Raw genomic sequence first — 25,769 nt, 5'->3', positions numbered from 1 at the left:
TTTTAACCGCTATATGTGGTTTTCATTCTTGGAAAATATAAACCTTGTATAACAATTCGAGATCACAGGCCTATTGAACCAAAAACTCGTATAATAATACAGTATACAAGGTTTTTCATCTTCATACGCAGAAAAGGAACATTCAGTTTTAAATCTGACTGTTTATATACTTGTTATTTAATTAGCGCTTTTTGAGTTATTTAAAATCAAGCTAAGAATAGGAGGATTTGATCACAAGATCTGCGCTTTTACGAGCATTCGAACGGTACCAAAAAGTCAAAATGATCAAATATGGCATATACGAGGTTTGCAAGCGGTCACCCACGATATGGTGTTATCTCAGTGCTGTTGATTTGAGTGTAAAATTCTCATTTTATTGAATTATCCCTGGGAGTTCTGTCTTTAGTTCAGTAAGTTTTTAATAATGAATATGTAATAGGTGTGCTATATTATGATTATGCTTCAAAAATCAATATTTCAGGTATTAGCTGAGGTAACAGTTAGTGCACAGGCTGCTGAGAAAGTTAAAGCTTCTGTACAGAAAGTGAAGGATAGAGCCCAGAAAGTAGTCAATGAAATTGCAGATGTGAAAGCAGTTGCTGAGGGTAAACTAGAGGCTGCTAAACCTGCTCTCAAAGAAGCTGAAATGGCTCTACAGGTACTTGATGGCTCATACTGTACCAATCACTGGCCATAGCACAAGATTTACTCTTGTCGTGAAGCCAGTTTAACTTGTTAGAGTTCTCTCCTATCTAGTTCTTACATATCCTTAATACAGAGCTGCATATATTTAATTTTATGACTTTATTCAGGCGGTCATCCACTCTCTCAAGAGAGATAACTCTTAATGCAGACTTGATATCATAAGACCACAATATTGTCAAACCAAGATATTACAATGTGAAAAACCTTTAATGAATATTCAGATATGACATTGAGACTGAAGCTGTGAGCAATCATGTTTGAATTTTTTAAAATCTTGAATATAAAATAAATGAAAGAAAGTAAAGGAAGTGTTGCTGACTGCTGCAAACCATTTATTTTTTGTAGACTATTAAACCTGGTGATATTTCTACAGTAAAGAAATTAGGGAAACCACCACATTTGATTATGAGAATTATGGATTCAGTATTAATACTCTTCCAAAAGAAATTAGAACCCATGCAGCAAGACCCTGAAAGAGCTTGCCCAAAACCATCATGGAGTGAATCATTGAAGGTAAGCAGGGTCACAAATTATATGGAAATTCACATGGAATGTCATATTTTGGTATCAGATTTCAAAAATTAAAAATTAAATGAAATGATTGGAGTTTTACGTCCTACTTTTCTGCACCATGTGGGCTAATGAAGACGGGCAACGCCATGCAGGGTGCAATGAGGGAAATTTTGGCAGGACAGCAGCATTAGCCTGCTCTTTTTCGATTTCCAACTGTCGAGGGATCTTTAACGTGCACAGCCTGTAGCACACGGGGCCTCGGTTTATTGTCCCATCCGAACGACTAGACGCTTTTTCCATGTCAGCCCCTCGTACCTGCATCACTGACAGTCAAAAATTAAAGATCTTTCATTATTTTTCAATAGATTTACCACAAAAATTAAAACTTAACACCCATTTAATCTCATGAGTCCTCTATTTTTTACCTTAAGGTGTCACTGGAATTTCCCTGACATGTAGTCCCTATCCAAGCTGATTAATATAATGTCATTTCCTGTTGAATAATAGGCATCATTGGTGTGCATTGAGAACTGAGTTTATTATGTAAATAACTGCTCCAGACATGATAATACCCAAAAGAATTTAATGGTTTCACATCTCCAAATGATAACATGCATTGTCTGTTGGGGACTATGTTTCCCAGGATGGCTTTTATTCAGACAAAACTGTGATTCAGAAATTCTGACTACCAGCACCTTCTTTATTCAGGTGTCTCAATACAGAGTCTTTTAATACAGACTTGATATATTAAGACCACAATATTATTACAGATCATGATTGTTATTACATTATGACACAGTATCCAAGTAATAGACTGAAGTATATTTTTGGTTTTCAGTTAATGAGTAATTCCAGTTTTCTACATAATCTTCAAACATTTTCTAAAGATACCATTAATGAGGAAACTGTTGAATTATTAAAACCCTACCTAGATATGGATGATTATAACATGGAAACAGCTAAAAAAGCCTGTGGTAATGTTGCTGGTCTGTTGTCATGGACTGTTGCCATGTCAGTGTTTTTTGGCATTAACAAAGAAGTACTGCCACTGAAGGTAAAGATCCACTGTTTTTATGGTACATCCACATAAAATAATGTATGTTGTTGTTATTGTTTATCAACATAAGCTTACAAAAATTCACCAGGCACCTTTTTGGACTGATTTGCAGGAAATCAGAATTGTTTACTATCGTTTTGAAATTTTGAAATTCATTGTTGCTGTTTGGTTTCTGAACATTCAAAAAAAATACAGTTCTTCAATGCAATAAGTGAAATACTGATACCAATAGTGTTGGATCTTAGTTATGTTTAGAAGTATTAAGCTGAGAGTGTGTTGGAGAAATGCAAATGAAATTAACTCGCAGTGTCTTATATTTTGCATCACTATGGAATTTATTTGTTTCTGTTTTAGGCTAATTTAGTTGCCCAGGAAGCTAGATTAGGAGTAGCTACTAGAGAATTGAATGCTGCTCAAGAACAACTAGATGAGAAACAGAGAGAGCTGGATGTTGTACAAGCTAAGTTTGATGCAGCTATGAAAGAAAAACAGGTATGCTAGGAGACAATGTTTCATCTTTTCTGCTTGAAAATGTAGTCATTGAACTTAATTTAGTCTCTTTTTTTTTGTTATTCGAATTGGCACAATTATTGATGTTATATGCACCATTTCTTGTTTTATGTTTCAAAATTCTGATATTTGAAATAAAACATAATTGCTAAAGAAGGGAAAGAAATACAAATGTCTGTAAGTGTCCCTGATACAACTAAACCTAAATAGTCCACAACACTGAACCTATACAAATTGGTATGAACAATTTCAACTGCCTCCATGGTTAACTTAGGTTTTGTTTTTGATATCTGTAGGAATTAATGGATGATGCTGAGTCATGTCGAAGAAGAATGATTGCTGCTTCAGCTTTGATTGGAGGACTTTCTGGAGAGAAAGTAAGATGGACAGCTCAAAGTAAAGAATTCAAGTCACAAATAGAGAGGTTAGTATTTGATAAAAAGTTACTACTATATTTCCGTGTCCATGCTACAAGTTACGTGAATAACTAATATTGAAGACAACATTAGTTTTAAAGTTCATAGACAGAAACAGTATGTCTATGTTTTGTTAAAGGCTATTATCGAGGGTTTGTTTATTTTAGTCTTGAATATATGTATATAATCTTCAAAAAATCGCATAATCCCTTCAAATATACTTCAATATATATATAAGCTTTATGTCTTTTCTATAAATGATGTATCAAGAAAAGACGAGTCGTCATTTTAACTTTCAATCGCAGATAATTCTCATACATAGATTTGAAAGCTCAAATTTTAACTGTGTGATGTGAATACTGTTACTGATTAGCTTAGCTAAAAAATTCCTCTTTCCGAGACTAAGTCTCGAATGGATGGCAAACGTGCCCCCATAACATAATGCATTTGATATAAATATCTTGATATTTTAGATTGGTTGGTGATGTCTTACTTTGTACTGGATTTTTATCTTATTCTGGACCATTTAATCAAGAATACAGACTTAAATTACAAAAAAATTGGCAAAATGAAATGTCTGCCAGAAAAATACCATTTACTAAAAATCTGAATACAACTACCATGTTGGTTGATAATGCTACAGTAAGTATTAAATATACACCAATATAGAATAAGCTGGTCTCAATTCATTCACTTTTGCTTGACAACACAATAGTACTACTATTTTGATCAGATTTTAATAATATTCGGAGTGAGTGCTGAAAATTTTGATCGCTTTAGTGAAATTGAGTGAATATTTCCAAAATAGCATCCTGAACAGGATTTATATCTGAAACATCTAAAGCATGGAGGAATTCTAATCAATAGTAATAGTAAAGTAATATATATGTTGAATGTTGTAATTTTAGATTGGTGAATGGAATATACAAGGTTTACCTAATGATGATTTATCAATACAGAATGGTATTATAACAACTAAAGCTACCAGGTTTCCATTACTTATAGATCCTCAGGGTCAGGGCAAATCTTGGATTAAAAATAGAGAAAAAGAAAATGATTTCCAGGTGGGTGTCTGTCAGAGTTCAAAAATTTCAATAGGTTGTAACCTGCAGCAATGTTTTTTTTTTTTAGCTTTTTAAGGCAGTAATTTGAGAAATGATGTACAGTTACATTGTTTCTTATCAGTGCTCTTAACTTTACAATGGTGCTTCTAGAAAATATAAAGAAACAGAACTGGATCTATGGTCCTCTTTCTTACCAGAGCTCATTCTCTTTTACTAGACATTGTGTTAATGATTTGACTTTTAAAAGTGTTCAGATATATTGAAAGCACTGGTCAGTAGTTGTAGATGTTTGAAAGAACATGTAATATAAAAGAGAGTAGTATGTCAAGTTGAATCAAGTGATAGTGGCCGACTCTCAACAGCACTTGACGTGGCATCTGTTCTGGGGTTTGTTTTTTTTTTAACCCAGGGCATTTTATTGGGAAGAGGGAAAAATGATGATGGGAAAAGAACAAATTTTGTTTATTCACTTTTTCACTAAATATACAATTTGAAATATTTTCAATGATTGCCGTTCTTATTTTAGTTGACTTCTTTAAATCATAAATATTTCCGTACCCATCTAGAAGATAGTTTATCTCTAGGAAGACCTTTATTGATAGAAGATGTTGAAGAAGATCTAGATCCAGCTCTGGATAATGTCCTGGAGAAAAACTTTATTAAATCTGGCTCTACTTATAAGGTAATATATCATTCACTCATTTTGAGCATATTAGTCAAGGCTCTGATCTTCTGATCTATTCATAGCAAGGTAAGGAATTTGAAAAGTTCCACAGTTTTTAGAAATGTTTACAATTATCTAAAGCTATGATGTATTTTTCAACAAGCTAAAGATTGAATTCTAGGTGATGTAATTGCCTACTTGTATAGGCCATAGCTTACGTGTTTAACTTATTCAGATATTATTGGGTATATAAATGTTTCATCTGATTATTTAAGGCATCTGCCTGTATCAGAAGGGCAATAACTCTTCCTGACATAATGAAAAGTAAAAGTAAAGTTGTTATTTGTTTAAATTATAGGTGAAAGTAGGAGATAAAGAATGTGATGTGATGAAAGGATTCTATTTATATATAACAACTAAATTACCTAATCCATCTTATACACCAGAGGTATGCTTTCTTAGTTCATTTATTCAATCTAGCATTTGATCAACTAGGCATCTCTTTCAGAGTCCTTGTAGCAGATATTGTTTATTTGGTATATTTGTTATTATCAGCCTATTTGAAATGTGTAAAATGGAGACTATTTTTAAATGTTCTGTACAAGTATGTCGAAGGATGTAAATGGCTGTAAGTTGCAAGTGAATGACACAACACTTGTGAATTCTATTTCTACCTTGCAATGACAGATAGAGCTAATATTGTGAATGATCAAAATAGATGCCATATAGATATTATTTTACTGATATTAACTAGCCATAGATAATTGAAATACACTCATTATTTTTTAGGTTAGCGCCAAGACCTCTATCATAGATTTTACTGTCACAATGAAAGGTTTAGAAGATCAGTTGTTAGGTCGGGTCATTATGACTGAGAAAAATGTAAGTACCGGTATACTGTTTCTTTTAACCTATGTTCTCCTGGAGAACTTCTCCATAGAAAATAAGTTAGAAATACTTAAAATTCTGTTTGTTATCTGTGCCAACAAATTTTAGCCATTGTTGGAGAAACCCTTATAGAACTCATTTGAATGGTATTTAAAACCCTTTTGTATCATACATAGCATTTTAAAAATGATTAATTATTACGCTCATTGCATGGTGTATGGTATTGTCTGTTGTCACTTGCCCCAAATACAAAATAGTTCTATTTCATTTCATTTCATCATAACTTTCAATATGATTTACATCAATCTTGTTTTATTTATTTAGGAATTGGAGGCTGAAAGAGCCAAGTTATTAATTGATGTGACAGCTAATAAACGTAAAATGCAAGAATTGGAAGACAATCTATTGTACAAACTGACCAGTACTAAGGTTTGTATGTTTTCTCTTATTATCTAACTTCAGTGTGAGAAAGATCTTTAAGTATTTGTTTCTGTATTGCTACATCTTCACAAATGTCAATGTATTATGAGCTTCGTCTTATACCTTGACTGCATTAGCCACCTTTCTTATATCACAGAAGTTGGTCAATTTGGTTGGATTATACGCTTTTGAATACAACCAATCAGCCATAATATTAACAGTCTTTCTGTTGGGGCTCTGATTGACTGTATTTGTTTTTGTACAATCCAATCAAATTACTTCATTCTGTGATACAAGAAAGGTGACTAATCCAGTCAAGGTATAAGATGAAGTTGGTAATAGCTTGACATTGTGAAGATGATACTGCTAGATAAAAAACTAAAGTAATACCTTGTACTATAAACCTTACATGAAGATAAACAGTAGTTGGTGCCACTCTTGTGATCAATTTTTTCCAATTGCACACTGCATAGGGTTGAGCTCATGAGCCTAATAAATTACATAAAAAGTAAAACTCACAAAAATTGAAATGAAATAGTCCTTGTACTTTCCAGGGTTCTCTAGTAGATGATGAATCTTTAATACAAGTACTATCAACAACTAAAGTAACAGCAGCAGAAGTCAGTGAGAAATTAACAGTAGCTGCTGATACTGAGATTAAAATTAACGAAGCTAGAGAAGAATTTAGACCAGGTAACTATAGTAACATAGTATATTGATGACAAACTCAATAGCATTGTGACATTAGGTGTTCAGGAAGGAAAAACATCGGTGGCTTTTCTAATAGTATAAGATTTGGAATAATTTCAGATGTAAGGTCTTATCATCAGTACAGCTTGAAACCAAAGCTTTAGGTTTAAAATAATTGTTGTTTAAACCAAGCCATCTTATCAATAGATAGATGATACCCTGTTTCACTTAATCAAAATAGCTGAATTATCAAAGGAATTTTTTTGACCAACTATATTGTTATTGTAGTGGCTAATAGAGGAAGTATTCTATATTTCTTGATGTGTGATATGAGTATGGTCGACAGAATGTACCAAACTTCTTTAAATCAATTCTTGGGTATCTTTGATATATCCATGGCAAGGTAAGAACTAAACTCAATAAGATCAATGTGGAAAAAACATCTTCTGTGGTTTAGGCCACATATTAATTCCCTTCTTTGCATATATGATTCCTTGCATCCAAGTGCATTTATATCTAGATCAAGCGAAATAAGGTCATCTAATTCCAATGATTGTTAATAAGGTATATGTCATTGATATCATTGAATTATATTACCAGTAATTCAAATCTTCGACACCATCCATAAAGGTCATATGTTAAGTTTGTTACAAGCACATTGTAAACTTATAATTCAGTGACTAATGAATTAATTGTTTATGATATTGTGATATCTATTATTAGATCTGATAAGAGTCCAGTACCAGCGAAACGTATTGCCAACATCATAGAATATCTGACATATGAAAGTTTTAGATATTCTTGCCGTGGATTGTATGAGGTTCATAAATTCTTATTTACACTTCTCATGGCCCTTAAAATTGATATGCAACAAGGCAAAGTAAAGAATGAAGAATTCCAGATCTTTATCAAAGGTAGGTTATTTAGAAGCTGAGAGTAATGTTGTTGACAATAAGAATCTTTTCACTGTTGAGAGTCAATTGTGCCCATTACTTGCAAATCATCAGAAATCAAAAACACATGAATATATTATTAAAGTTAGTGATTTTTGAATCCACAATTATCCACAATGGCTTTTGAGCAAATAAATCAAATAAACAATATAACTATAAGCTGTGTCTGCTCTATGTATATATGATAGTTGATGTTTGTTTATAGGTGGTGCTGCTCTGGATTTAAATGCTGTTACGCCTAAACCATGTAAATGGATTTCTGACATCACTTGGTTGAATTTAGTACAACTCAGTTCACTATCACAATTCTCAGAGATATTAAATCAGGTAAGGATAGAAAACATATTCCAGAATTTTAATGTCAATCTATTCAGGAAGCTGATGACGTGTCTGTTGTGGGAACACAACATGATTAGTTTTGTGTCTTTGAGGCAGTGACTCAGATATAATTCCCCATGTGGATTACGCGCTGTAGCACCACCAACAACCATGGCTTATGATAAACGATATCATTCCTTAGTATGTATATATTTGAAACATATATTTGTAGGTACCACGTAATGAGAAAGGATGGAGAGTCTGGTTTGATAGTGAAGCACCAGAAGAAGAACAAATACCAGATGGATACAGTTCTTCATTAGATCCTTATAGAAAACTTCTCTTGATCAGGTTTGTTATGCTTACTCCTAATTAAGTTTGTAATGATCAATGAAAGTATCTGTTCTGAAGAAGTTTCTTATAGCAACCTTCTCTTTTGTAGGTGTATGAGTATCTTTATCAATACCATTTGATAACGGTTTGTTATCTATCTTAAGCTGTTTATACTTTTCCTTAATATTAAAATATAAAACTGTCTGCTGTGGATTAAGTTTTGTTAAGTAAGGATAATAGAATAGGATTAGGTTTCTTGGCCTGTAGAATTTAGTGTCAGGCATATTCTTTCATATCTATTGTCTCTGATTTTTAGATCATGGGCTCCAGATCGAACTATAGCTCAAGCTAGAACGTATGTAGCCAGTTCATTAGGAGAGAAATATGCTGATGCTGTGATATTAAATCTTGAGTTGACTCATCAAGAGAGTGTTGCTAGAATACCTTTAATCTGTTTATTGTCCATGGGATCAGATCCTACCAATCAGATAGAATCATTGGCTAAAAAACTTCATCTTGGTAAGTCTTGTAGCACAAATATTGTCTGTAATAACTTTGGCAGTGCTGCTAGCTAAGCAAGGCCTGTTTACCAACAAAGACATAGTTGTACTTAAAACTGAAACAACTTGAAGGCTGAAATGAAGTGAGTTGATGGTTTTCATGATAGTAATATTTAGTTGTCCGATGTTTTAAAACATGTTATTTGTATTACAGAATTCCGAGCTATCTCTATGGGACAAGGTCAAGAAGTTCATGCTAGAAAATTGATTGGTCAACTTATGCAAACAGTAAGCATTCTGTTATGTTTTGTCTAGAAACAGTCTAGAAAAGTTAATATGATAAGTGGATGTAATTCCCACCAATAAATAGACCTGCTCATTAATTGAAAATAATGAAAAACAATGACATGATTATTTCAGCCAATCAAAATAGCTGTTTCAAGTAGTTTAAATTGTAACATCGTAGACAAATCTTTCTGAATTGAGAAGCAATTGAAATGGTGGCTTAAAGTGTGAAGGTGACCTCATTCTTGTCAAATTGAAGCTGACTTAGATGTGACAGGTCTCTTCGGAAAATATCTCATAATTAATTTGTCCTGTAGAGTGGCACTAGTGGTGAATTCAGGACCTGGTAATGTATTCTCGAAACGATCTTAGCGCTAGGATATCCTAGAACCAATGTTAGAAGATAAGAAGGACATCCTAGTGCTAAGATCGTTTTGAGAATACGTGGCCAGGACCAGTATTGTAAAATAATTATTATTCTAAATGATATTTCCAGGGAGGCTGGGCAATGTTACAGAATTGTCATTTAGGATTAAACTTTATGGATGAATTATTAGAGACTCTGATAGACACCCCTACAATGCATGATGATTTCCGAGTATGGATAACAACAGAACCTCATCCAGGATTCCCAATTAGTCTTCTACAGGTAACAATTTATTTTCAGCTCAAATTAATTTCTGAACCCAATTCAAATAGTTGACTACTTCTCTCTCTTGTGAAAAGTATGTTGAATCAGATAAGATTAGAGATGGAGATCCTATTGAAAATTGGCTACATAGTGCTGTGTACAATGAGAGAAATATTATTACCAGACTAGCTTTAGTAACAATATGTAGTCTTTTAAATTTTCAATTGTCAGGAATCTTTAAAAGATAAATCTTAAAGCATAAGGGGAAGCATTTTATCATAATGTCTTAATAACTAAATGTGTTTTCCAGAACAGATTTGACTGTTTTTAAACGAAATCTAAGGATAAGTAGCTATAAGAAGAATTAATCCACCCAATGACCTATATCTATACTTTCTATTCAGAGCTCCATCAAGTTTACCAATGAACCACCACAAGGTATAAAAGCTGGTTTAAAGAGAACCTATGCTGGTATAACACAAGATTTTCTAGATATCTCTAGTATGTCTCAATGGAAACCACTGTTGTTTGGAGTATCATTTCTTCATACAGTTGTACAGGTAACTTTACTATTATCAATAAGTAATGGTAAGTTTGAAATTTGACTTGGTATTTTTGCCAGATTTTGTCATATTTGTTGTGGAAGTTATTTCTTTCTGATATGGTTTATGATTTTGTGAGATATTTTTGTCCGTTTTTTTTTTTGTAGGAAAGACGTAAATTTGGACCTCTAGGATGGAATATACCATATGAATTTAATAGTTCTGATTGGACAGCTAGTGTTCAGTTTGTACAGAATCATTTAGATGATCTGGATCTTAAAAAGGTAAGATTTTATGGTTCCCCTTTGTTTATGAAAACACAAAATGTTTATGTTCTTTCATCATGTATTCTTATTACTGTATTGAAAAGGCTGAGATGGTGACACTTGCATGCTAAAGTTTGTGTTTCAGGTTGTTTTAGATTGAAAAGAAACGGCTTTTGGATCTGTCTTGGCACCACTTACTTCATTGCACACTGCATGGCATTATTCATTTTCATTAGCCCAATAAGGTGCAGAAAATATTGTAAAATTCCATGTCATTTTATGTTAAAAAGACTTCTAGATGCCAGCTGACGACGTTTAATTACTGGTATAATAAATTGTTTTAGGGTATATCATGGACAACATTACGATATATGTTAGGTGAAGTACAATATGGTGGTCGTGTTACAGATGATTATGATAAAAGATTACTCAATACATTTTCTAGGGTACGTATCAGTCATATTATAACTTTAACTCAAAAAACATTTCTTGAATATTGTTGATGTGGACAACTCCAGATACAAAATGATCCAGATTTGATGTCTCATCATGAAAAAAGGTTTTTGGCCTTTTTGGGAATTCTTACACATGTGGACACATGTAGGTGCTTTGGATGAGTTAAAACAGAAAGGACCTGTGGCAACTGGCTTCGAATGCTACAATTTTTTACAAAACAAAAAATCGGTAGAATTGGGCATTCTGTCAATAGAGCGGTGGACAACATGTATGGCTATCTATTGATAAATGGAAAATGAAAATATGAACTTTTTTTCAGTTCATATAAGGATGAAGATTACCTATGATCTAGAACTGCAATTCCTTGATGTAAATGATTAACTTTATATTTTAGGTGTGGTTTGGAGAGTTTATGTTTGTTGATAACTTCCAGTTTTACATCGGTTATAAAATACCTAAATGTCGTACCGTAGAGGAGTACATGAATTATATAGAGAATATGCAACTTGTTGATTCACCAGAAGCTTTTGGTCTTCATCCTAATGCTGACATAACGTATGTTTTAATTCTTCTGTCTAGTAGCTTCAAGCTTAGATACAGCAGTAAAATACAGTTGTTAAATATATTTGACTTGCAAACATCATTGAAGCAAACCATCAGTTAAACTTCAACTTGCACTTAAATTGCTGGAACCTTGTTCTCTCTTAAAAATAAAATCCATTACATTATTTTACAGTAATCTGTTTTAAAACTAGATTTAAATTGATCGATCATCTTTGCAATTCTCTTTAATATTTTCATTTGGCTTTTAGATACCAAACTAATCTTGCCAACTCTGTATTAGAAACTATTATGAGTATACAACCTAAAGATGCTGGTGGAGGAGGTGGGGAATCTAGAGAAGCCACTGTTTACAAAATGGCAACTGATATGTTAGATAAACTTCCAGCAGATTATAAACCACATGAGGTAGGTTGATCCACATCATCTAAATTAATCAACAAATCCCAAATTGGTCCATATGGTGTAGGTTTATGTGTTTATTTGAATGTAATACTCCAGTCAATAAGACCTCACAACATCAAGCCTCATATTCCTAGATACTCATTAACAACCTGTTGTACCACACACTCATCAACATCCTGTTGTACCACACAGTACTCATCGACATACTGTCATACCACACACTCATCAACATACTGTTGTACCACACACTCATCAACATCCTGTTGTACCACACACTCATCAACATACTATCATACCACACACTCATCAACATACTGTCATACCACACACTCATTAACATCCTGTTGTACCACACACTCATCAACATACTGTCATACTGTCATATTGATATCATTAGTTCATATTGTGGTCTTAAAAATCATTGTTAAGTAAGAGTTATCTCCCATATTTTCCTGCTCAGTAAAACAGAGTTGTCTGCTCTTAAGGTAGTTGTTTGTCATGTGACAGGATATGTACTTTTGTGAGTTGAAGGCATGATGTAAGAGCTTAGAGATTGAATAAAGCATGGCTGAAACTTAGATTCTAGTTTTGATTATAAGAACAATCCAAATCCATCTAGGATGGAAACCTCAACAAAACAATACCACACACTCATCACCAATCTGTTGTACCACACACTCATCAACATACTGTCATACCACACACTCATCAACATCCTGTCATACCACACACTCATCACCAATCTGTTGTACCACACACTCATCAACATCCTGATGTACCACACACTCATCAACATACTGCCATACCACACACTCATCAACATACTGTCATACCACACACTCATCAACATACTGTTGTACCACACACTCATCAACATACTGTTGTAACACACATCAATAATCATATGAATTAAATTGGTTAACAATTCTCAAATTGGTTCATATTGTGTAGGTTCATGCATGTGAGGTAAATTGATGAACCCTCATTTTGATCTACATGAAATGCATATTTACCCATGAAATAAGTTGATCTACATTAGGCAGGTGTACCCACATGATTTAGATTTAGTTAGAGGATGTAAAACTCCATGTATTTCATTACAGGTTAAAGATAGACTAAAGAGGATGGGCCTACTACAACCATTAAATATTTTCTTACGACAAGAAATAGATAGAATGCAGAAAGTTATTGGTGTAGTTAGAGCTACTTTATCTGATTTACAATTAGCTATTGATGGTACTATTATTATGAGTGAGGTGTGTGTTGGATTCTTTTAAGACTTGGATGTCCAGAATCTTAATAATGTGTGGGCTTCCGATAATAGGTCCGAGAAAGAGAAATATCGCTATATATTGCCACTGTCTGTCCCTCTGTTCCCATTCCCTTGAGAAAGCAAAAAATAGTTTTGATCATATTATGAATATTGATGAGATCTTGGATGAGTTTGGTGTTTGGATTTTCAACAGTAGCAAATAAACAAAATCTGAAATAAATTAAACATAGAGATCTTTTTACCAAGCTTATATATATAGGGTCTATACTACAGTAATAAACTATTTTCACTGTTAAAATAGTGCTCAATACATCAATACTATATACAAATTTTATTATTCTTATCATGTTTTTGCACCTTTGTATTTTCTTATGATTAACAAAAAATACTAGCCTAATGATCTTAAAAATGTTCATATTTTGTTTTTAGAATTTACGAGATGCTTTAGACAACATGTTCGATGCCAGAGTACCAAATCTATGGCGTAAGATATCCTGGCAGTCTTCAACTATTGGTTTCTGGTTTACTGAATTATTAGAGAGGAATGAACAGTTCAGTGCTTGGATATTTGTTGGCAGACCAGATGTATTCTGGATGACAGGACTCTTTAATCCTCAAGGTATTGTTTTGTCTCCTAAGCTGTGATTACATCTGTCTGTAAGTGTAACACAAACTGATAATGTGCTTCTAAGTGTCCTTACCTTTGTGTGGTATAGGATCAGGAAACAAAGGAGGATAGTAAAATCCCCCATAGTAATGACGTCATAAAGTGGATTCCCCCCATTTGACACCGAGCCAGCCCTAGAAGCTGTCCCAAACTGTGAAAAATTCATTCACTTAGCCATCCGTTTCGCTTACAGAGATTTTAAAGTTAAGGATACATATAAGTAGAAAATTGGGATTTGCTGAGGATTTTCTCTGGTCCGTGTTCTATTGAGTTTATGTTTGAGATTTTGTTTAAACATGTAATCACAGCTTTACTCTGAAACTGATGAATCCAACAGCCTCTTAGGTCTAAGATGGTCTTGAAATAGTTATGTTTGATTTTAATGACTTAAATCCATTTTGACATTGGACATGGAACTGTATTTCAGGTTTCCTTACTGCTATGAGACAAGAAGTTACAAGAGCTCACAAAGGTTGGGCTTTAGATTCAGTTACACTACATAATGATGTAATGAAAACTTTTAAAGAAGACATAACTGGACCACCTGCTGTAAGTTCTCTTTTATTTTAAGAAACCCAATTAGTGACAGACTTTTGCATAATATTCTATTTACAATTGAGAGCAAATGAAATGTGTTTAAAACTTGGATGGGAATAAACACACTATTTGAGTTCTGAAGATAGTTAAAGTGTCCATGTATTGCAGACACAATTTATAATGAGTAATTATCAGTGGCAGATGTATTGGAGTACCAACTACAAGCAGACTTTAAAAGCATGAATAACGAATTTTCCTTGACTTCATGAGGGGTAAATTCAAATTGTTCTTTTTGCTTTAGCTGACACCAATGCGACTCACTATCAACATTTCTCAATCATTGTTATAGCATGTTATAAAAAGTATTATATAAATTTGACAGGAAGGGGTTTATATACATGGATTATATTTGGATGGTGCTGGATGGGATAGACGTAACTGCCGATTGTGTGAACCACCAGCCAAAGTTTTATTCACAGCTGTACCAGTTGTACATATGTTTGCCATCAACTCTACATCTCCTAAAGATCCAAGGCTCTATTTGTGTCCTGTTTATAAGAAGCCAAACAGAACAGATCTGACCTATATCACATTTATTGTGATGAAAACCAACCAAAATCCTGATCATTGGATTTTAAGAGGAGTGGCTGCCTTGTGTGACATCAAATAGATGTCTTAACTCGATGCTTTTTAAAAAACAAATTATTCACGTTATTTATTCTTTTCTTTTACTGTGATATGCAAACTTCCATCCAAAATTTTGAATCAAAATTCTAAAATAATAGCTGCACAAGTTTATGTAGTATATTAGATCGATAATTTCATTCATTGCAGTTGCGGTGATGTTTTTATGGAAGATTTAAACATGATACAGTTGATTGACATATGTCTCAGACCAGATTTCTCAGTTTTAACTGCCCCTATTATTTTAAATTGTTATGAAGTATATTTTACATTTGTTACAGAATAAACTATTATGTTAGATATAATTCTTTAGAAATTTGTTCATTTAAGGGGAACCTTAAAACAGTAGATCAGTTCCTTTCTGATTCACTTGCGCTTGCTCCACTTGTGACTAAGAGTAGAATATCTCATGTCCACTTAATCATGAAGTGTACATACACCCAAACAGTGTACTATATCTTGACAACAGTTCTCCTGTTACTATTAGTACTGTACTTTCACTGTGGCAGTTCTCTGTTAACATTACAAGTATACATGCACCAGACAGTTCTGTAAAATTTAGAAGTGAATATTCACCCAGACAGTTCGACTGTTAACATAGGGAGTGTACATACACCCAAGACAGGTCCCTGTTATTATTAGGTGTGAACATACACTTAACAGCAGTTCTCGAAGTGTACATACATCAGACAGTTCTCCTGTTTAAATATTAAGAGTGTACATATACCTGATAGACCCATTTCTGCCTACTGAATACCCTTGACGTATAAGATGTGAAAATCAGCTAAATACATTAACATATAACAATTTTATACTTATCAAATTTAATACTTCATAAAAGTTGACATTTTATTCTTCAAAAGACAATTTGATTACATTTCAAAATTCTCAATCTATGGAAAATAGACTGTACATTTCAAATCACAAGAAATATTCAATTCAATGAAAAAACTAACAAAACAATTCATGAAATTATCTAAACACATCTTAATATTGTGTTTTATTTACACTCTGTGGGTTATTTCAGTCATTCTAGATATATTCCTAGTATGAGTAAAGTAACCAATAGTAAATGAAATAATTTTTAATTTTTTGTAATGTTCATTTTAAGAATCAGACTGTCATAAATTCTAATGTAACATTCTAAGCTAATATTTCAAATAACTATCAATAGTAAACATAATTTTTGAGAGAACAAGACCAATTTCACATGTTATGAATAAACAGGAATCGTTCAACATAGGCAAGCAAAAATATTTTGGCTTATTTGGTGAAGTCCAAAGATTTTTGAAAAATAAATTGATTTTAGTCAAACCCTCAAAATGCTTTACCTTTTATACCCTTAAATTGAAATAGACTGGTTATGTTTAAATACCAGTACCAAGATAAGCAAAGATAATAAAAACTATCTTTATTCCACTATAATCATATGAAATTGTCAACAAGTTGCAGTAAAGGTAAACTTGGCTACCAAGTATATACAATTAAGTGACCATACTGGTAAATGATAACAAATTTTGTCAGATATCAAATTAATGTGATAGGTTTTTGAATCATGTCACTTTCACAGCAAAATATTATTTTATATATATTAACAAAATATGTAGAAACAATGAATTCTCAACAAAAATACAGAATTCACAATTAATGACACAAAAATATTGGTTCATATTTCATATACCATTTTAACAGTCCAAGGTTTTACATATTTTGTACTTTTACCTTGACTGCAATAGCCACTATTCTTGTACTAAGGCAGCGATTTGATTAGATTGTATGGTAGTGAATGCAGAAAAACAGAAAAACAGAGCCCTTTACAGAAAGGCTTTGTGTTCAGACTTTCTGTAAAGGCCTCTGGTTAGCTGTATTCACATGCGGACAATCCAATCAAATCTCTTTATTTACAAACTTCCACGATCCAAGGAAGGTGACTATCGCAGTCAAAGTATGAAGTTATAATAAAATGACATTGTGAAGATGCATTCCCAGAGAATTCTAGAAAATCTTGACCAAAATACCTTTATTACATGGATTTGATGGAGTGATAATAATGGTTAAGTGTTTCTGGTACAAATTAAAACAATACATATTTGAAATACACTATATATTCTTAGAATCTCTCTGAAAATCTGGTATACTTTTGGATAAAAAAAAAGACTTACTAGTATTCATACTGAATGTTAAGTCATGCTGAGTAAAACTAATACTAATAAAAACTACTCTAAATTCATAACATATTAACGATTTATATAACAATAAGGCAGCTTTTGGTTTTGCTTGGTGTCCAATAGCATTTCGAGGTCTTTATCTTTGAAGACAAACACATTTTATTAAATCCAAATTCATTTCAGGACTGTGAAATCAACCATTTTCAAGGCCATTAAAGATAAGATTTTTAGAATAAAAGCCCAGGAGTAATGAATGGGTACATAGTTATTTTTGTATTCTTTTTTCTACCAATGGTATACAGGGCTTCACTTCTGGATGAAACTCACTAACTTCCTGTAGCCTAGTTAAAAGAAAATAAATAATATAAGTAAAATCAGTATTTCCTGCATTTAAATGTATCTTCTTATAAGAAAAGTAACATCTTTTTGGAGCTTGAAATATTTTGCAAGTTAAGAAACAATGACGCATATTCCTGTTTTTTTCTCATAAACAGGTCTGGGATTCCACATCATCAATTGACAATGCCTTCAGAATATAACACCAGCTCATTAAATACTGTTTTGAACTGTTTTCATTAGCCCAAAATGCACTTTGTATCAATTCGTAACATATAACAGTATGTCAGAGATAGGACAAATTCTTTTTCGTCTGAAGTTTTATCTAACAATTTTCCTACTACAATCCAGTTCTGATATTTATCTTCACCAAACAAAGTATGCCCTATGTAGGACCCATACCTTGAAAAACAATGAAGAATGTGAGATATCGACATTCAAAGAAGAGGTCCTATTGTCCTACTTAATGTTGCTCTATCTCAATTTATGTTAACAAGAAGCATATTCTACATAACATGCTTTCATTGGTTTAATTTATTAGAATGGGACTGTGGTATATAACTTGTTAGATTACAATGGAGACAAAAATTGTCAACAAAAAAAAACAAACAGAAAAAAAAAACAGTTGTAATCAAATCTAATTAGATTTAGGACGGAACCAGCTTACCATTCTTTGAAATCTTCATATTGATTTTTTTCTAATGTACTTCCTTTAATAGCTTGTTTAGCAAGAACAGCTAATGATTTATAACAAGCTTGTTTTGATTTACAGTGAGATTCATTCATCCAATCTGGTGTCTCTGACACTTCATCCCATGCTTGTCTTATATAATCCATAGCAGCATTCCAGGAATGAGCTGCTAGATTCTTACCCTGGCTCACACAGGCAGACTGGAATAAAAAATATCGAGATGTAATTAAAATCAAAATTGTTGTGATTACATTAAATAACAATACAAAATTCAAAACAAAGCTGCATGTGGTGCATAACAAGTAAGCATGTATCCTGATTTTATACCACCTTGAGAAGCATGAGGTGCTTAGGATTCGACAAGTTATTTTCTTATATCTCATGGATGCTTAGTTAACTTTTTTCAGTATACAATAGGTTAGGATTTCAAATAGGTGGAACTCCATGCAATCTTTCCCTCATTGCACACTGTTTTACAAATAGATGCATAATGTTAATGTAATAAAAGGAAATATTTTAGTACAGGATTGGACTGAAGGAATAAAATGGCAAATAACTCATTACAAGGAAAATAACTCTTGTCTTCAAGTAAATCCCAATCACAAAGGATGTGATATCTTCTTCTGACATAATCATTTGTGAATTAATATACATAAGAACCTACCTTAAAACTGTCCACATGAGTTTTACATCTTCTATAGCAGAAAGCATCTCTATCAGAACCATATTTAGTCCATGGTAAAGCTTTAAGTATATTTCGACGTAGATATTCTAAGTTCTTAATTAGTGGTGATATATCAGGGGCAGGTAATGCTTGTAAAATTTCCTGAAAAGTAAAATATCAAAATATCTCTTATAAATTCATCTAAATTACAAAATTAAGTTTACAAAGAGTACAGAGTTTGAACAAAGATTATGGTTAGTTTCAGTAGTTCTCAGCTATAAAAAATGATCTACAGGAATTCCAATATGGCATCACACTATCAATGAATCCGGAGCATCAGCATGATGTTATTCCTGCAGGACGAAAGAATACTAATGGAATTTTCTTGGCTTTTAGAATCCAACTATGGTGTTCAAGTATGTTCATGTAACATTTTGCCAAATATCATAAGCTGTTTTATTTACAGGTTAAAAAGTATTGTAAAGACATTTTCTCTGTTTATATGTCGGTTGATAAGATGTGTGGAAATTTAAGAATCTCTATTTAAATAGGAAGAAAAAATAATACTCACTGTTTTTAATTCTTCATTATCTTGTACTAGTTTTAATACTACATCAACTATCTGTGACTGACTTAAAGCTTTCAATTTATCTTCAAATTCATTCCTTATACCAGCTGTAGATTTTCTTTCTTTTTTCTTCTTCGGTGGTGAAGCCAGAGTCTAAAATACAGAATAAATTCATAGAGGTTATGAGGAAGGATAACTGCCTTTAGACTCTTTATTTACAAAGTATTTTTGAGGATATAGGGGACATTTAAAAGTTGGATCTTACCACAGGGTAGTCAGGATCATCAAGGTCCTCATCAGTTATGTCTTTATTACTGGATAGTACAAGTCTTTTGCGGATACCACGTAAAGCAGTATTAGATGTTCGACCAGGCGTCTCGCTGTCTTTTTCATTCACGACTGGGGTTGATCCTTCAAGAAAAAAAAATGTAATTTAATTCTTCTGGAATTTATTTTACCTGGGATGGTAAAAACAGGAGTAGCAGTAAAAAAGAAGCCAAGCTAGAACAATCAGATAAGACCCACAAATATTAACCAGAATCTTATTCTCATCAATTTTGCACAACTTGTTCACAATGAAAAGCTGTATCATGCACCATGTAACATGGGTTCATCATATTTTTAGTTATTCTTTTTGTTACAATAGAAACAAAACATACCTGATTGTAACTGAGTCTGTGTTAAATCAACTGTAAGATTTTTTCGAGGTGACTTTCTAGGGCTAGTCCTGGTATGTCCTACAGGTGTCGTTGATTTTCTACCTCTCTGTCTAATAATACTTTCATCTGGTGTGACTGTAGGACTTGGGGGTAACCAATTATTTGGTGATGCTAAATAAGATAATAGAAAAGAAAGAATTACAGGGGTAGTGTGCAAATGTTCATAATCATGCCTCAAAAAATATTTCTAAAGTATGTTATCTACATCTTTGTATCTGCATTTGATAGAAAAGGGTTAATTAATTGTACTAATGTTACAGTTAAGTAGGCAGCTTAATTTTTTTAACTAGTTTGATCATTGATGGGGTCATATTCATGAGAAATAATGCAAATTCAAACCAGATCCCATCCAACTGTTTTGATGTTGCAGCCTACATCATGGACCCTAAAGGCTAACAATAGACCCCGTATTACAGGGACTGGGTCTAACACATCAAAAGGCTATACATATTTAGGTCCATGTTTGTTTACAAAAAAAATGACACTGATGCCATTATTTCAATTATAATACTTTTTAATTAAAAACATCATGCATTTTTCTTAGAAGAAACCAATCCACAAACACCAGTATCAAAAAAAGTATTATAAAAACCTGTGTATCGTCCTTCAACGAGGAAATATTCTCTAAGCCCTTGCTGTCTTCTACGTGGAGACCTTGTTAGAGTCGCCATTTTTTTTTTCCTTTTCGCTCTTCTTGGGAGTGGGCTTAGATAGATCTAAAAGATTATGACTGTGCTGTTCTAAAAGTTTCAAGGTGCTCCAATAATAGTCTTAATTCTTTGAAAAATGGTGTATTATGTTTTAATTAATACAACAGTTCCATTTTAAATAAATCATGAGTAGTTTTCCAAAAATTTTAAATGAATTTGCAAACTTTATTTTGTTGTAAACACAAAACCCCGGGAAAAGCTGAGTTTGGGAGTCGCGGGGTTGTGACATGCACAGTTTTGATTGGTTAATATTTTAATGTAAACAATACTCTCTGTTGTCCGTCTGGATGATTTAAGTTAGTCCTGATTGTCATATATGATATTTCTGAATGGATGAGACCTTTCGTTCCAAAATCAAATGATGATTCTCAACTACACTGTGTACATGAGTCTATTCGATACCATTTACAAAAAGAATTAAGCATGTATTATGAAGAGTCACCAAGAGAAATCATTCTAGATTAATAAGTGCCTCATAAAATATTACAAACTTAAATGTTCCCAAATAATTTGTACCCCCAATTGTTGTAGCCACTTAATTTTTTGAAAAATCAAAAAAATATTTTTTTACGTTTAAACCTTAATAAGTATGTGTCAAAATGCAGCGCATCGTTCTACTTTCCACATAAAAAAACAGAATCGGGTATATAAAAAGTATCTATACCAACGATGGGATGGAACCTCTGTAAAACTAAGAGAGCATGCTTCTAATTCGCTGAGCTGAGTCACGTTGCATTCTAATGTAAATTTTTTATTTTTTATACAAGATTGGTTCCAATAAATGCTTAGGCTACAATTTTTAAAAACATGGAATAACCATTACCAGCTCGTCTTTGCAAAAATTTGCAAAGTTCAAGTTTAAGACACGAGGATTATAATTTATTGTGGCTTGCCTCCCTTCAACTGAGTTTGAAATTAATTAGCCTTTGCAATGGCGGGTAATGCAAAATATAACCTCCCTTTGGCTCACATGGAAAAGGCGTTTAGTTGTTAGGATGGGATATTAAACCGCGGCCCTGTGTGCTACTGACTCTGCATGTTACAGATCCCTTGACGACTGGAATCTAAAAAGATTGTGCTAATTGCGCTATTCTATTCAACACATTTTCTACATAAATATTTGCACAGTTTAGCAAACGTGCAATCGAGGGGGGCAATTTAGCAAAGCACCTTAACAGACGATTAAACGTCGGGAAACGGACTTTCATGGAGTATTTTAGATTCGAGATTATTTTTGTTAAATCACACAAGTTATAATACGTTACATTTTTATTGCCGTTTTAGTTTAAACGTAGTCGGGTATGTTTTATGGCAAAACGTTGAACAAATACGTCCAAGTTAATTTTCTGGGTACGCTTCCTGTTGAAGGCAAGAAGAACAAGATTGCGCTGGCGAAGCTGAGTCATAGATCGTCGTTGTGGTGAGTCAACGCGAGTAAGAGTTGAAAGCTGCTTTCACACACAGCGGTACTAGAACCGAATGTGGCAACGCTTGCAGTCAGTGCATATAATTTAGGGAAAGCCAATTTCTGCTCGTATAGTTTTTGAAAAACAAGATTGGAGTCCTGATTTTCTATCTTGGCAACGTTATCTTGGAGATTGTTTTGGCACCTCAATTGTTATGCTTCTCGAGGAGGCCCTTTCCAGTATCACCTACAGTATGCTTCCAATCTGTGTAGCCTTCAGTGATGAATTTTTATGCACCCGCAGATGTATTGTGAAACACCCGACATGGAAATCAAAAAGGGACGTCCCTTGACACTGAATACTCCAGCCATGGAAATCGATCATATACCAACTGTTACTAAAATGGCGACCAGACTTCGCTGGAAATTTTATTCTCGGTTGCTTTGAACGTCTTCTTTTCCAATGTCACCTGGTACTCCTGTCTTTTCAGAGCATCTTGGCACTGCATCCGTTGTGTTGCCCGCTGTGGTTTTGATACCAGTGTCAGTCGTAGTAGTGTCGGAAGCATCAAGCAATTTGTCTTTTTTGATCAAATATTTATCCATTTTTCCTACGTTTGGTTGTTTGATTCATATGAATACAATTTATGATAATATATGTCTATTAGTATTTATAATCAACCAATCAAATCTTTTGAATTTAGAGACGAGACAGATTACAATCCAGTATCAGACCAATAATTTTGTTACCAATGACGCTTTACTGCAGCCTTTTTATGATTTTCAACGAACTCAATTGTATCAAATTATCTATTCTAATGTAATTAAATTTAAAAATGTTATGAAAAGCTATGATGTCTGGTTTCATCCTCAGCTAAGTATAAACAGAAAGATATTTAAAAACAGTTCTTAAGTAGGTCTACAGATACGAATACTTAGTATTTTGTTGAACCATTTCGCATAACGCAGCCCTGAAAGCCATAACCTTATTTTTCGTTACGTACACACAGAAAAATAAGTGAAGCAATAGTGAGTAAATGTACTCATTTACGTGAGTTTTGGACTTTTCCAATAAAACGACTCTTTTGGGACTCATTTGCAAATGAGTCAATATACTCAATAGTGAGTCATTTTGACTCATTCAATAAGTGACTTGTTTATGGGTGAAATGACTCATAAGGGAGTAAATTGACTCAGCGAACCAGGAGTTTCAAAACTCATTAACGACCAATTTGTGAGTCTATTGAAACATGTAAATAGTGACTTGTCAATGAGTCAAATGACTTACCAGGGAGTTTCTTTTAACTCGTCGCAATCTGATCATGTGAGTCATAACCGAGTGACATTACAGTTTTGTCAGAAAATAAAAAAAGGCAATTCAGTTTGCTGAATAATTAAAAAAAATACCTGTTCATTTAATATTTTTATTGTATATTCTAACAGTAACGTTCTACTTATTTGTAAGTTTCGTTATTACTGACAAAACTTTTCTTGGAGGAGGAGTCTTATCATTCATGTTCAAAACAAATCTTTGAATGAACATATAGAAATTCAAAGCTTTCTTAGTGTACTGAATATTGAAAACATAAAATGTAGAAAATAAAATTTCGAAAGCTTCAGCTACTTCTGTTTCATCCACAATGATGGTAAATGTATTTGCTGTATGTACCGATTCCCCAGCGTACAAGATGAGAGGTGTAGATATATTATCTGGTCTCTGAAAGGAAGACAATTTTATTTTAACAAATATGGGACGGGGCATTCCACATATTTCTGAATTTTTCGGATAATATGTTATCTCCCCTTATGTGCAAAAAGAAACCACCCTGATTAATATGATATTGTTTTAGTTTTCTTTTCTGTACTGTTCTTTTTTTTTCGTGTTCTGGAGCTATATAGCTATATGGTGTTGATTTCATTTATCTTTCTGTTTAATATGACTAATAAATACTTACCGATTCAACTGGAAAAAATATTTTCAGCGGGTCTTCATTAAATAATAAACAAATGGATATTAATGCCATATAACCAGCAAACCCTACTAATAGAAATCAACTTTTATATTTCACATTAAAAACCGATCACAACCCAACGAATTCATTCACATCAGAATTTCACCTATTCACACTATTATATTTATGAAAGGACTTAAGATAGATGTAGGCTTTCAATAAGCAGTATAAAATTGATTGTAATTAAAGATCAATATCGATATTTTCAAAAATGATATAAACATTTTAAAGACGAATTTAAAATCCAAGTTTAATATCTTTGCTGTTAAGAAACTTGAAAAGACGATATGATAGATTTTTGTGCTGTGGCTCACGACTGAAACTGTTTGATTTAAAGGAATACTACCTGAATGAACATGAAATAAATAAATTTTGGCAACAGAATCTTTGTATAATCCTATAAATCCCTGAACTAAAAAATCATTAAAAAACGCTGAAAAATATTAAGCGATTTTAAATAATTATTTGTAGTTTTATTTTTATTTTTATGCCCATGGCATTAAATTTACATCGAAAATGTATTCTGTTGTGTATTGACTATATTTCACTGTAGATTGTATATATACACAATACAACTATCTACGAGATCATCACATAGAATTATAAATATCTTACTATTATTGTCTATACTGGACTCATCAGCCATTTCCTCTAAAATTACATTGGCGTTTGTGGATAGTTTAATTAATGCCATTCCATATTCCTTGATACAGCTTAATAACCGTTCGTCTATATCAAACTCCGAAAGTCGATGGAATTCTGCCAAGATCTGTAAAATAATAGAAATCATTCAAAAAATCAAAACTATTATGGTATAGTAATTAATAATAATTTTATTGAGGCGTATAAAATATATTATGGCCATGTTAAACTTTTAGGTTTCTGATGTGAACAGGTCTTGTTGATCAAATATTCTTAACAGTAGTTATCTCCCTTGAAGGCATAATCAAAATATCGAAATACTTATCATATTATGATCGACAAAGCAAGAGCAGCTGACTGGTGCACTTACTCCACCATAAAATGCCTGACCAGAATGACCACTGTTGGCTATTCACTCAGACTCAGTTACCTGTCGCTCCTATTGACTCAGGAAAAAGAAAAGGTGTATTTTAAAAAAGTGACCGGTACATTTTTTTTAGGGGGGGGGGGGGGGCA

At 32.9% G+C, this 25,769-nt stretch overlaps 3 protein-coding genes across 3 annotated transcripts in view; 1 reads left to right on the top strand and 2 right to left on the bottom strand.

Annotated features, from left to right (window-relative positions):
- Positions 1–15,642, top strand: part of LOTGIDRAFT_182347 (hypothetical protein) — a gene marked incomplete at its 5' end in the record, with an annotated part of 53,648 nt that extends 38,006 nt beyond the window's left edge. Inside the window, 28 exons of the mRNA XM_009057308.1 lie at positions 482–658; positions 1,051–1,218; positions 2,057–2,272; positions 2,630–2,767; positions 3,082–3,209; positions 3,675–3,843; positions 4,110–4,265; positions 4,792–4,947; positions 5,288–5,377; positions 5,719–5,811; positions 6,142–6,246; positions 6,792–6,930; positions 7,216–7,330; positions 7,651–7,841; positions 8,086–8,207; positions 8,431–8,549; positions 8,848–9,050; positions 9,246–9,319; positions 9,813–9,965; positions 10,352–10,507; positions 10,657–10,773; positions 11,100–11,201; positions 11,606–11,766; positions 12,024–12,180; positions 13,281–13,433; positions 13,880–14,069; positions 14,545–14,666; positions 15,037–15,642. Coding sequence (XP_009055556.1) covers positions 482–658; positions 1,051–1,218; positions 2,057–2,272; positions 2,630–2,767; positions 3,082–3,209; positions 3,675–3,843; positions 4,110–4,265; positions 4,792–4,947; positions 5,288–5,377; positions 5,719–5,811; positions 6,142–6,246; positions 6,792–6,930; positions 7,216–7,330; positions 7,651–7,841; positions 8,086–8,207; positions 8,431–8,549; positions 8,848–9,050; positions 9,246–9,319; positions 9,813–9,965; positions 10,352–10,507; positions 10,657–10,773; positions 11,100–11,201; positions 11,606–11,766; positions 12,024–12,180; positions 13,281–13,433; positions 13,880–14,069; positions 14,545–14,666; positions 15,037–15,324 — 4,158 coding nt within the window. The 3' untranslated portion in view covers positions 15,325–15,642. The remainder of the gene's footprint in view (positions 1–481; positions 659–1,050; positions 1,219–2,056; positions 2,273–2,629; positions 2,768–3,081; positions 3,210–3,674; positions 3,844–4,109; positions 4,266–4,791; positions 4,948–5,287; positions 5,378–5,718; positions 5,812–6,141; positions 6,247–6,791; positions 6,931–7,215; positions 7,331–7,650; positions 7,842–8,085; positions 8,208–8,430; positions 8,550–8,847; positions 9,051–9,245; positions 9,320–9,812; positions 9,966–10,351; positions 10,508–10,656; positions 10,774–11,099; positions 11,202–11,605; positions 11,767–12,023; positions 12,181–13,280; positions 13,434–13,879; positions 14,070–14,544; positions 14,667–15,036) is intronic.
- Positions 15,643–16,149: 507 nt separating this feature from the next.
- On the bottom strand, positions 16,150–23,205 carry LOTGIDRAFT_228646 (hypothetical protein; the record flags this gene model as incomplete). The annotated part of the gene is made up of 7 exons (XM_009057307.1): positions 16,150–17,847; positions 18,510–18,733; positions 19,198–19,359; positions 19,769–19,918; positions 20,031–20,176; positions 20,425–20,595; positions 23,070–23,205. 7 exons carry the CDS (start codon positions 23,203–23,205, stop codon positions 17,772–17,774), a joined length of 1,065 nt encoding a protein of 354 aa, XP_009055555.1. The 3' UTR covers positions 16,150–17,771.
- Positions 23,206–24,049: 844 nt separating this feature from the next.
- Positions 24,050–25,769, bottom strand: part of LOTGIDRAFT_153411 (hypothetical protein) — a gene marked incomplete at both ends in the record, with an annotated part of 3,007 nt that continues 1,287 nt past the window's right edge. The window contains 4 exons of the mRNA XM_009057306.1: positions 24,050–24,316; positions 24,555–24,637; positions 24,958–25,044; positions 25,227–25,380. Coding sequence (XP_009055554.1) covers positions 24,050–24,316; positions 24,555–24,637; positions 24,958–25,044; positions 25,227–25,380 — 591 coding nt within the window. The remainder of the gene's footprint in view (positions 24,317–24,554; positions 24,638–24,957; positions 25,045–25,226; positions 25,381–25,769) is intronic.

Source organism: Lottia gigantea (assembly GCF_000327385.1).
Source record: "Lottia gigantea unplaced genomic scaffold LOTGIsca_3, whole genome shotgun sequence".
In the NCBI taxonomy this organism is placed as follows: Eukaryota; Metazoa; Mollusca; class Gastropoda; family Lottiidae; genus Lottia; species Lottia gigantea.
This window is presented reverse-complemented; position numbering and strand designations above follow the sequence as displayed.